Here is a 12,300-nt window from a genome sequence, read left to right as displayed (position 1 = left end):
TCCAAAAAAATAAAGAATAAAAAAATAACAAAATTTGAGGAGCCTAAGTGGGCTTCAGGCTGAAAAAGGTTTGAGAAGCAGGATACTGGACTGTGCAACTTGAATGTTTGAGGGGGTAATTGTACACTACCAACTATGCAGGAAAATTGCAGTATGTTGAAGGAGCTCATTTTTGCACTTGCCTATTTTGTAGACAAAATGAGAGGTAGACATGAATTTGCTAATAACAAAGCCAGGGGTGTTAATGTGCACATATTATGCAGTTGAATAAAACAGAAATTAATCAAATTTATCAAACCCTATTTAGACATGAGACTTGAATGATCTCATATTTTATGGACATGGATTCAGGAAAAAAAAAATCCTTTGGTTGTATCTCCTGGGCTTCTGCAAATCTAAGTTTTCTTGTTGCCATGGTAATATGTCTTCTGGTTTCTAAAGTTAAGATTGGCTCTAGAATGCTTGCCATTGGAATGGATGGTTGTATCAACATCTCAAAGTTAATCGTAGAGATAGTCATGATGTGATTACATTTAATACTGATTAAGTGTAAATGTGGTCTTCTATTGCTGTACTGAATAGGGCAGTTTTAAAAGTACTGCCATGGTGTTTCTAGGGTGTATATACACCTACACTAGCTCAACCTATTTTCATTGTGTTTGTATTGGTGTGTGTGTGTCTGTTTCCCCCCCCCCCCCTTTTTAGTAATCAAATTTGTAGCAAATGATACAATAATTGTACATATAAACTGTATGTTAAAAAAAAAAAAAATCCCTGCAATACAACATACTTGTACCTTCTCTACTTCTGTAAAGTAGTATCATTTTTTAACTACGTATATGTTTAACCTGGACATTGCTGAAAAGAAGTCCTACCTCAGTCCTCCATACCAGACCAAAATTGTCCGTCAGTCAGTGAGGAGTTTAGTAGACCTTTATCCATGTGTGATGATGTAGGAACACTTGTATCTTACTTGTATCAGACTTCTCCACAAACCCACAGTCAGGATGATTTCTAATGACATTCGGAGGAAAAGTACATTTATTTGCTTTATAATGGGGGTGATGTAGAACAGGCATTATGATACACAAGGCGTGGTCAGACTGGCAAAAGATTGAGAAGTTTAACATCGCAAAGTCTTCGCAATCTTTTGTTGGGCAGTCACACTGGCAGCCAAACTTAGATCAAGAAGTTTGGGTCATTCGTACATGCGCGCAAGAAAGAAGAAAGAGCATACATGACCGAGGCCTCGCGCTTCGGAGGCACTGCCTGGAAACGGATCAAGAAGTTTGTTGGGGGTGAGGGAAATATCCCTAGTTGGAGTGGGAAGTTTCGCTAGAAGTTTTGTGAGAAATTTTGCGGGAAGTTTGCAGTCACACTGGCAAAACTTCAAGATCTTAAAGATCACGAAGTTACTCTTCTCGATCTTTTGCCAGTCTGACGGTGCCTACAGTGGTACTTTGGTTTACGCCATGACGCACAAAGAGTTAACAAAAATATTTCAGATGGAGTGCCGTACATACAGTGTACATCCGTAAGATGATTAGAAAGCTGGAATATGATCACACATCGGAGTCAATTAATTGAGTTTGTCTTCAGCGGAAGTATTTGTACCTAAAAAATGACCATATTTGCAACCTACAGTGTATTGCTCTTTAAAAAAAAAGTATCAGCACATGTCTGCTTAATTCTAGATGACTTTGGAAAGGAAGCAATGGTTGCAGTTTCCATTTTGTAATCATCACATCTGAAGAGTATGTCTGGAATGTATCTACACTTAGAGAAAGGAGATAGAATGCCTTAGGAATAAAAAAAAATAACAAACAAAGTGTAAAAGAGAATGATGTCTGTAAATTTTTGTTTTGTTTTTATTTCACTGGAAAAAAAAAATGCTCCTTTGGCTTTTAAACAAAACTTTCCTTAAAAAAAGGATTGTACTCAGTACAAATTTGTCTGCAAAAGTGCAAACTGTTATCTTTTAAAGTTCTATCTGTATTAAGCACAGTATCACTGTGTGTAAGAACATCAAATGTTCTATAATCAATTTGTTTTTTTTGTTTTTTTGTTTTTTGTCTTTTAGACAAAAATATTCCAAACATCAACTTGGGATTGTGTGTACATACAATGTGTATTCCTCTGTAAATAATTTCTTGGTTTGTACAGTTTGTGCCAGTATGTGACAGTGTGCTTAGTTCATTTTACCTCATTCTTTTCGTTTTCATTTGAATATTTATGGCCTTTGATCTGCAATGTTTTATTTTCATGTCATTGTCTTCAAAGGTACATGTATCATGGGCATTTTCTTTTCTTTTTTGTAGTAAAAATCTGTATGCAGACATTAGGGGGAAGTAGGTTTATATTCAACTTTTTAACGGTTATTTATTTTTAAATTTTTTTCTGCAGACTTGTTTGTACGTATGTATGCACATGGTACATGCAAAGCGTAAACCACTTTAATATTCCCATGGGTATTTATTTATTCAGATTTACATGTACTTATGAAGCATGAATGGAAACTTTGGACTCAGTGGAGCCTGCACATGGATGTAGTAAAAACAGTGTGTCAAAATAACGTACTGTAGCACGAAGTCGTAGTTGGAAATCATTTTGATGTACAGTTGAACCTCTCTTATCCGGCCTCCCTTTATCCCGATCTCTCAATTATACGGACGCAATCTCGCCGTGATTTTTTTAAAAAAATAATTACGGGAAGAAAGGGGGATTCCCAACTCCTTGAGAACTCCTACACAAACACGCATGAATTACATATTACTTCCAACATTAACATACACCTCTATTTTGGGGTCTGTTACTGAGTGTAACAATGAAAAGGTTGCAGTATACACATTACTACATGTGGTACTACAATGGGCTACATCAGTACATGTGTATGTATATGTACATGTATAAAGCATTGAGTCTCCCGTATCTGGCCAAATCCCTTATCCGGATGAGCCGCGGTCCCGACTTGTCCGGATACGAGAGGTTCAACTGTACTTTGATATTTTTTTATTTTTTTTATTTTTTATTTTTGGAAGGGGTCATGCAACAGAGGCAATTGTACATTGTACACTATTAGCATGCAGTGAAGCGAGAAATATAATGAACATTTATAACCATGAAGAGTAATAGGATTAACTGGATGTTTTTTTTCTCCCATCTGGCATGTACAGCTGTACTCTGTTAACCCGTTGAGGACGAGTCCCGAGTATACTTGGGCAGGTGTCTAAGGGAAATGTGTGTGGTAGCAAAATCAGTCCGTCCTCAATGGTTTAACAGATTGTAATAGATTTTTTTTTTTTTTATGTTGTTTGTTGTTGTGGGGTTTTTTTTGTAACCAATCAATCCAGTCATTTTTGTTGTGTCCAGACAGCTGTAATAGTAGAACATACTAGTATCCGTTCTCCTAACAGGTTGGTGTTTCAGCAAGATTGGACACCTAAGCCGTCCGCCATGGTGGATTGAGCCGCAAAATCTTTTTTTTTTCTTTAATTGCCAGCTCTGAAATTCACTTCATATCATGTGTTCAAGAGAGATTAGATGGAACTGGGTATTAAAGTAACTCAGTAAATTTGTACAACAAGAAAAAGAAAATGTCCACCCCAAATGAATGCAAACTTGAGGCCAAAACAGGAACTTTGATACTTTGAAACATTGAAAATTTAAACATCAGTTACTGATTGCAAGAGGCTTTTGGAAATTCTGCAACGCAACACAAAACGTTTTACTTTACCCTATGAAACGCTAACAATGAATAGTATAGATAATGATTTATGTATTTATTTATTTATTTATTCATTCATTTACTTCTTTTTTTTTTCTTTAAATGGAGCACTGGTCAGGGTATAACAAACAACAATGATGTACAATTTATGTTTTAAAGAATTTTGAGGGGCAGATTTTACTAAGAATTTATTATTATTATTTTTCTTGAAATTTATACCGCAACTTCAAGATTTTTCCATCAGGAATGTAAACTAAGCTACCAGCTACCCACATACACACACTGTACAGTGCACTTGGCCCTGTTGCACTGAAATACATGTAGTTACAAATGCTGTGTCATCTTGACAAATAAAAAAAAAAACAATAGAAGGGAGTTAGTCTTATTATTATCATCCAGGCAGGTAGAATGCACGTATAGACTTCAGTTTCATTGAGTTGTACTATACGAGTACCAGTCCAGCGTTGAGGAACAAAATGGTTGTGTTTCATACGTGTGCTTGAAGCAGTTATCAGTATTACAATATATCCCATCTTTTGCCCATGACTGAATGTTCCTACTCTTATTGTGTGTGTGTATGGGTGTGTTTTTACCTTTCTTGTAGTATTATTTTCTCTTGCCAAGTAACACATTGTCCTTTCTTTCTTTTTTTAATACCTCTTTTATAATCCTTTGTCTGACTAAAACTTTCCATACTGTGTACCTTTGAAAGGACTTTGTAACTGGTGAATGTTTTATTAACAGTTCTGTGGAGACAAATAAAAGAAATGGACTGTTTCACTAAAAAAAAAAGAGAAGAACAAAACCTCAGACTGATCTTTGGTGTCCTGTCATGCCACATGTCTTCCTTGAGAACCAAAAATTAAACATTGTTTAATGTAATCATCACCATCATCATCATCACCATCAACATCATCATCATCCCCATCACCACCATCACTATCACCATCACCATTGTCATTGTCATCGTCATCACCAACATCATCATCATCATCACCACAACCACCATCACCATTCCCACAATCTACCTTCAACATGTTGACCCTATAAACACCACTTTCAGAACACCAAGGAAAAAAAAAACAACAGCAACAGCATTTCATCAAGCAAGATATTTAATGCCATTAACACTTGCTTCTTAACAAACAATGCAGTATCAGCTATGTGTTTATTGAGACTGATTACTTACAAGTTTTGTATTGAATTGTGCAAAGTGGTACAATGTACATCTGAGAGGTACGTGTTGTACCTGTACCCCAAGACCAACAACCATCTTCTTCTTCCTCTTACTATCCTCTGTTATTTTTTTCCCCTCTTGAATGTCCAACTTGGACAATATCAAATCATTGTGATCTCCTTCTTTGTAGTAATGTCTTAATACACTGCACCATTATTCTGAGTCATCTCTGTTGCTTCAAAGGGATGGACGGTATAGTTTTGGTTGAGATGGGGATTCAGGGTTTATTCTTTTTTTGCAAGATAATTAGATACCACTTATATGAAGTGTTAAAGAGCACAGAATTTTAAGAGGAATTAAACTTTTTTTTTAATGGAAGTCGGTTTTGAAATGGTCAATCTCTCAAACACAAATAGGTCCGAATAAAAAGTGGGTCCCACCTTTTATTCAGACCACTTTGTTTCACTTTGTTTATTGATATCTCAGCTATTTGAAAACGGATCTTCATTAAAAAAAAACACACACAACTTTTAATTTCTCTAAAATTATATGCTATCTAATACTTCATATAAGTGGTATCTAATTATCTTGCAAAAAATTTAAAACCTGAATCCCCGTCTCAACCAAAATGATCCCATCACTTTAAAGTACAAGTACAAGTAGTTCTGGTTGCTAATAAACTGTAAGCAGTGGATGAATTTCTGTAAGCAAATGACATTTTGGATGATCATTCAATGTTTTCTTTTTTGCATCTTCATACTAAACTTTCCTTTCCAATGCATCACATTTCAGATAGTATTACATCAACATACACCGTATACCAATACACATACAACCATAAATGTTGGAGATGCAGATTGGAGTTTTAACACTCAGCTTTATTTATATCTTCTATGATGATAGGGTGAGCATGCTGATTGTAAGGCATAGTAATCATAACATACATTTACTTTCTACTTCCACATAAGAAGACTTCCTTTTACTGGGACAAACATTGGCAGAATATACTGCAAAGGACAAGATGATACTCTGTGCAGCAGAAGCAGACACTATTGCATAATTTAAAGTTGACACCATAATGGAGAGGAAATTGAACTCTGCACATAATACCAATAATTCAATACCCCCCAAATTGTGATAATGCCATTCTGGTTCTCAGCCAAAGATACATTGTATGTTAGGCTCATGTCCATATATCTCTAACACACCAAGTTAGACAACATTTCACGACACAGTTTAGTTTCCAACATAATCTCATTCTACAGTAGCAAAGCTTGAAGGAGTCATCAGGTATCATGCATGAGACAAAATAGAATTAAAATTCATCAATCAACTCTCGAATATTTCTGTGACGACTGAATAATCCTGCATCAACAGACAATAAATATGAATGTAACTAATCTAGTCCATCAAATTTGACTACTCAAGGAATTTACACCTTTATCTAATATATATTTTATCCGGGCATGTCTCAATGTATGCTGACTATCAGAATACAATGTACCATCGTATCATGTCCATACAGGTTCTACTTTTCTACATTCAATAATGAGTAGCAATATATGATTTTTTTACATGATGCAAAGAACTGTCCATTTATTCTGTTGAATTATTGTTGTAGTATCATAACATGCCATATGATCAAAACTTCTAAAGTTATCCAGAAAATGTTGCAGAAAATGATGAAATAAAACACACGTTACAAGACTTTGGAAGTTTACAACGCATTCTGCTCATACATATATATTGTACAATAAAGCGTGTTACAATGTTCTCTAGGGGATACTACAGTATCTTTATATTATTGTCTATGTGTGCTGTTTCCTTGAACGACATATGAGCACATACAGCATACATTACACAATATGTACATGAAATGTCGCTCAAGTGGCATTGAATTCGAGGCCGCTGGCCGCATTAGACAGGTGACCGCTATACATGGGGTCTATAACAGGGCTTTTCTCTCGAGGGGGGGGGGGGGATTTTTCACTGGCAGCTAAGGAAGGTTTGACTGTACAATGTATGTTTCATTTCAGTTGCAAAATGCTAAAATTAAGACAACCAGATGTCATTATTTCTCAGGCGGGGTTCAACAAGACATCTCCACAAAACTGACACATTGCACTTGAGTTGTACATCAATCTAAATGACCCCTCTTTTACAGTATACCTGCAGTATTCATCATTCTTGAAACTTTGTAGGAAGTTTTCCCCCAGAAAACAAAAAAATCTGTTCCTCACAGACCGAAATGATTGGCTACTGAATAGTAGAGTGTGGACTTTGCATAACATTACAATGTTTAGATCTTACACAGAACCTTTTGCTCTTCAGAGAGAAATGTGCATTATAGTCTATTAAAGGAGCTTTTGCAAATCAAGACATAATCATCAATATTATAGCTCCTTATTTTGCTCTAACTTTCGACAAACCTGGACTATTCAAAAATGTGGCTACCAATTCATTAAATTTGTGTTACTTTTCATGCATTGATTTTTTTTTCCAGCAATTTTTACAGCTATAGTGGAGCACAACTTACTTGATACAAATGCTTTCGTAGAGAGTATTTCACATGCTATACAACATCCACATGATAGCGTAATGATACATGGAAACTGTACTTGCTCACAGCGCCTGCAGGTACATTTTTTTTATTTCCTTTTTTTTTTTTCAACAAAATACACTTTGCTACAAACAACAATACCTAGCACCTCAGAATTTGAATAAGATAAATAAAATTTATTCGGTCTTGGGTACATGTAAGCATGTCATACAAAGTTGTCCTGGTTTTGGCCTGGGCTCTGCATTCACTCAGTGAGGTGTTAGTAAATTTTAATATGTGTTGTATATTTGTAAGGTTAAGGTTAGGATAAGATCAGGGATAGGGTTAGGGCTGGGAGTCAGATTTGGGTTTAGGGTTGTTGTTGTTTTTTTTTTCTTTCTTTCTTTCTTTTAAGTGACACAGACAAACATGGCATAAATGCTTAAAATGACTAATGTTTAAAGGTGCTCTCTATACATGTACATGTAATACCCCGTCTAAAGTCCCCTGGGGGGTGTTTCATAAAATTGTTCTTAAAGTTAGGAACAACTTAAGAACGACTGGTGATCACTTCTGATGTGCTATTCTTATCAGAATTTCAATAATTCAGCACAAGAACTGATCACCAGTCGTTCTTAAGTCGTACGTAACTTTAAAAAGAGCTTTGTGAAACAGCCCCTGGTCTAGGAGAACCTCTGGAGAACATGCCAGACAAAAAAAACAACAACAACAACAACAACAACAACAAAAAAAACCAACTAGCATTAATTTTTTAAATAAACTAACTCAGCGATGGGTAAGAGAGACCCTGTTTAGAGTTCCCCTGGTCATCTAGCATGAGGTCGGCATACGTTTCTACGGAAACCAGTTGGTGGGCGTTTCTCCTTGAAAGAGGCGACAGTTTCTCCCTGTGCATAAAGGTACATGTATATACTAATTGTATGCGCACTCCGCCACAAACAGCGTGGGTCACCGGAAGTGTGTGCCGTGTTCAAGTAATAGAGTCCCCCTTATCTAGCGCAAGTCTAGCACAACTCTCAGAGTTTGTGCTAGACTCTTGATACACTGTCTAACACAGTCTATACCTCAGACTCACTGCCTACCAGTGTTGCCAGATGGTGATTTTGGTTTACAAAAAAGGGTGAAATTTGGTGATATTTAAAATTGTTTGGTAACAAAATTTTAGCTTGGTAACCAAATCAAAATTTGGTGATTTTTGGTGATTTTGAGACCAATGAAAAATTATCACAACAATGAAAAAGAAAATGCATTTTCCCGAAAGTTTTCCCCTTAAATTACATTGCAATTGCCTGTACTAAGATAACATGTGCGTCTTTTGTCACTCAGCACACATAGTACACACACTTACACATCGAGTATTATCCATAAACATTGTAGGACCTACACGTTATGCACTATGGTGTGTGCGTGACCATGATGTGTATTAGCACAGATCCTCATTGGTATTAGGAACTACAGTATATAGTGCGATCAAACTGCACCGAAATTCAAGCAAGGCAATTATGTAGAGTGTTTGATAATGGTTTTTGTCTTGAAATTGGAGCCGAAACTACACTTTTCCAAAAATGGGGATTTTTTTTTTGGTGAGTTTGGGTGATTTTTCACATGTCTTTTGGGTGATTTTGTTCTGTTGGGACTTGGCAACGCTGCCCCAGACTCATACTTTGTGCAGTGACCATCTATAGAGTACCCATCATCTGGGGTGAACGTGACACGTCTCTCAGAAGTTGCGCCGTGTTTTTCGGGACTCTAATCGGGGTATGTACATACGTCTAATCATTGCCATCTATGTTGCACAGACTAATACTTTTTTTGAATATTGGAAATAGCTCATGCTACAGTAAAATGTTGAGGAATAAATTAACTATGACTAACACACATATATCTTCCTACATATATAACAGAAATTAATTGCAATTTGCAGATGAAGTAAATATACTTAAATACAGCTCAACAGCACATGAAGAAGATTCTATGCTTTTCAGCAAAAATGAATTGTAGTAATACCTTTACATTGAGCATATTTTGCAGCTATATAGAAACGAAGAGACATTAAAAAGCAAAGTCATGAGTATCATGACTTGAAGTACTGCAAGTAAATACAAACGTGAGGATGTCATGATTATGCTGTAATGTTTTGGATTTTTTTTTTCACTCAAAGTCATAAGAATTAAAGAGAAGCATTAACTAATTCTACTGCTACAGAGAAAAACGTAGAAGGAAATGTTAAAGCATACATTTAAAGCATAGTGGTGATCATTAGTTGTTTCCATATGACATTACTTAAAAAAGCACAAACTTTGGCAAAATACAGCAGCAGACAATAATGCCTCAAGGAAATATCATGTAATGTTTAATAAGCATGATTAAATTAGCAAACTTTCTATCAATACACCATAAATTCAAATAAAGTGGCAACATCAGCTTTTTGAGAGGAGGTATACTATACAATGTGCTGGGGAATTCTACAGGGATAAGAAGGAATAAGATACAAACAGAATACACACCATATGTCCAGTGTATCAGCAATGAGCAAGTACATCTGACCCTACAATTTGTGAAACACTGTACTACCTCTTGAATCACAAATATTTGCTATCATTGAACACTGGCTTAAGTGAAGTGTGACATAATCACTTAAATTTGAATATTCTCTTGCATGATGTTGAAAAACAAAAGAAGAGAATGATATGAAAATCTAGAAATTACATTAGCCTGTTTTTTTACGAGATTGAGAAATTCACTATAGAATATCTCACAGGATCCGGCACAAACTGTAAAAGTGGATATTTTCCCGCGACTAATTTTTCGTGCTTGGCCAGGTAAGAAGGAATCATGACATCAGCCACTGGAACATATGGCACGCAAAAATATTTGCGTGCTTTTATTTTTGCGCTAGCTTCTGGTTGCGCAAAATGCGCGAAAATTTCCACTTTTGCAGTACCCACAGGCACTAGGATAACCCTTTTGTATGCTTTAAGTGCCGATTTACACAGAAAAGAATCACACTGCCTTCAACACATTGTCCAAAGTCCCTGGCACAAAAAGGGTTAACATGTGCTGACTACTTCGATAAAGACAGCTCAGTAACAAATCTATCATGAATGCTCTTGCTGTTGTTACTTTTTCTTTTCCTAAATCAAAATGAGTTGAAATGTCTAATGTATGTCACAAATTGAAAGCAAATTACAGGCAGTGGCACTAAAATTGTATGTCATCATAATAAATAAACCAAACAAAACAAATTACACAAATTAAACAGAATGTACCTTCACAATCTTAAGTCATAATTACACTAAACATTCTTCTACATCTTCTATCATAGAATACTTCTAGCATTTTCATTTCAAAAAATGTTAGCAATAAGATCAGTAACCACAGCAAGTGCATTTTTCTTTCAAATACAGCAAAATATAAAACATTCCCTTATTTGGCAAAACAGAAATCAAGTCATAGGGAATTTAGTTTGTTGATTTCTGTGAATGACAGCATCATGCAATGATAAGGATGGGAATAACCTGAATTAGAGATAAGAATCACGCACACATGGACAGAATGAACTTTGCTGTCATGTCATCTCTATTCCCTAACAGATCAATCTTCCACTTTGCCAACATCACACTCTTCTAAGTTGTATTTTACCTGATTCACTGATATACATATTTTTATCAAAATTTTACTGTTGTTTTGTTTAAGCTCTACAGTGAATATTAACTCAACGTATCATGTTTGAGATATAATCCTTTCATTTCCAAGCTTCTGATACTCGCCCTTAATGAATGACACTTAAACCTAGATTGCTATAAGCACTATTATCTTAAACTTCAAAGGTTGGCATATAACCAACACAAAACTGGAAACAAATCAAAACAAAGCAACAACAAAATAAAGCAGGCTCAGTCCCAGGTGTGCATATTGATGTTGGATGAAGACAGACTTTCTCCTAATGAGCAGCGGCACTCAGCTGACCCACTGTGCTAATACAACAGAATTCGCTTCTCCACCGGCTTCCGGCAGATGGGGCACTCTGACATTCGGTCTCCGCAGAGTTGGCAGGTTCCATGGCCGCACAGGAAGATCATGTTCTTGATTCGATCGAGGCACACCGGGCAAACCGTCTGGGGAACGGAGAGAGAAGAGAGAGATAGGATGTACCAATAATCATAATTATGCTCAAAATTTGATTTACAGTGGCCCTACTCTCACTGTCTGTCAATCAGCCAGGCACGGCAAAGCAGTGAAGTCTGGTAAGCAGTCCATGAACCCATTTCATAGAAGATAATAAAATAGCAATTCTTGCTGGAATGGTAATTGTCATGGTATAACCACAAGAATCCAGCTTCCTGATTGGCTGTTGCTATTGGAAGTTGCCATTCCAGCAAGAGACACCATCCTAACATCTTTTATGAAATGGGACCCATGTGGTTTCATTCATAAGCAAGCATCAGCTACATGTGTAGCTACCCTGGAGGCAAGCAAGAACCAGGAGGGGTGGTGGGGGGGGGGGGGGGGGAAGCGGCCGTACCCACAAGGTCCCCCAGTAGGCATTATCACTGGACCATCACTAATCAACCACAATGGCGAGGTCTGTTTAATGCATGAAAAACGATCACACAAAATTTGTGGTTATGAAGAGGTGTTTCTCGTTACAGTCAGCCATGGCGCAGCTAAAGCCAAGGTTACTCCATTACACACATACTGAAATTATATCTGCTTTGCTATCTATTTACAGTTGAACCTCTCGTATCCGGACAAGTCGGGACTGGGGCTCATCCGGATAAGGGATTTGGCCGGATACGGGAGACTCAATGCTTTATACATACACATACACATGTAGGT

General features: G+C 36.5%; 1 protein-coding gene across 1 annotated transcript in view; it reads right to left on the bottom strand.

Annotated features, from left to right (window-relative positions):
- Positions 1-11,438: 11,438 nt before the first annotated feature.
- Positions 11,439-12,300, bottom strand: part of LOC140233696 (E3 ubiquitin-protein ligase MIB1-like) — a 346,055-nt gene continuing 345,193 nt past the window's right edge. The window contains exon 21 of the mRNA XM_072313796.1: positions 11,439-11,579. Coding sequence (XP_072169897.1) covers positions 11,439-11,579 — 141 coding nt within the window. The remainder of the gene's footprint in view (positions 11,580-12,300) is intronic.

This window comes from Diadema setosum, chromosome 10 (genome assembly GCF_964275005.1).
Source record: "Diadema setosum chromosome 10, eeDiaSeto1, whole genome shotgun sequence".
Classification (NCBI taxonomy): domain Eukaryota; kingdom Metazoa; phylum Echinodermata; class Echinoidea; order Diadematoida; family Diadematidae; genus Diadema; species Diadema setosum.
This window is presented reverse-complemented; position numbering and strand designations above follow the sequence as displayed.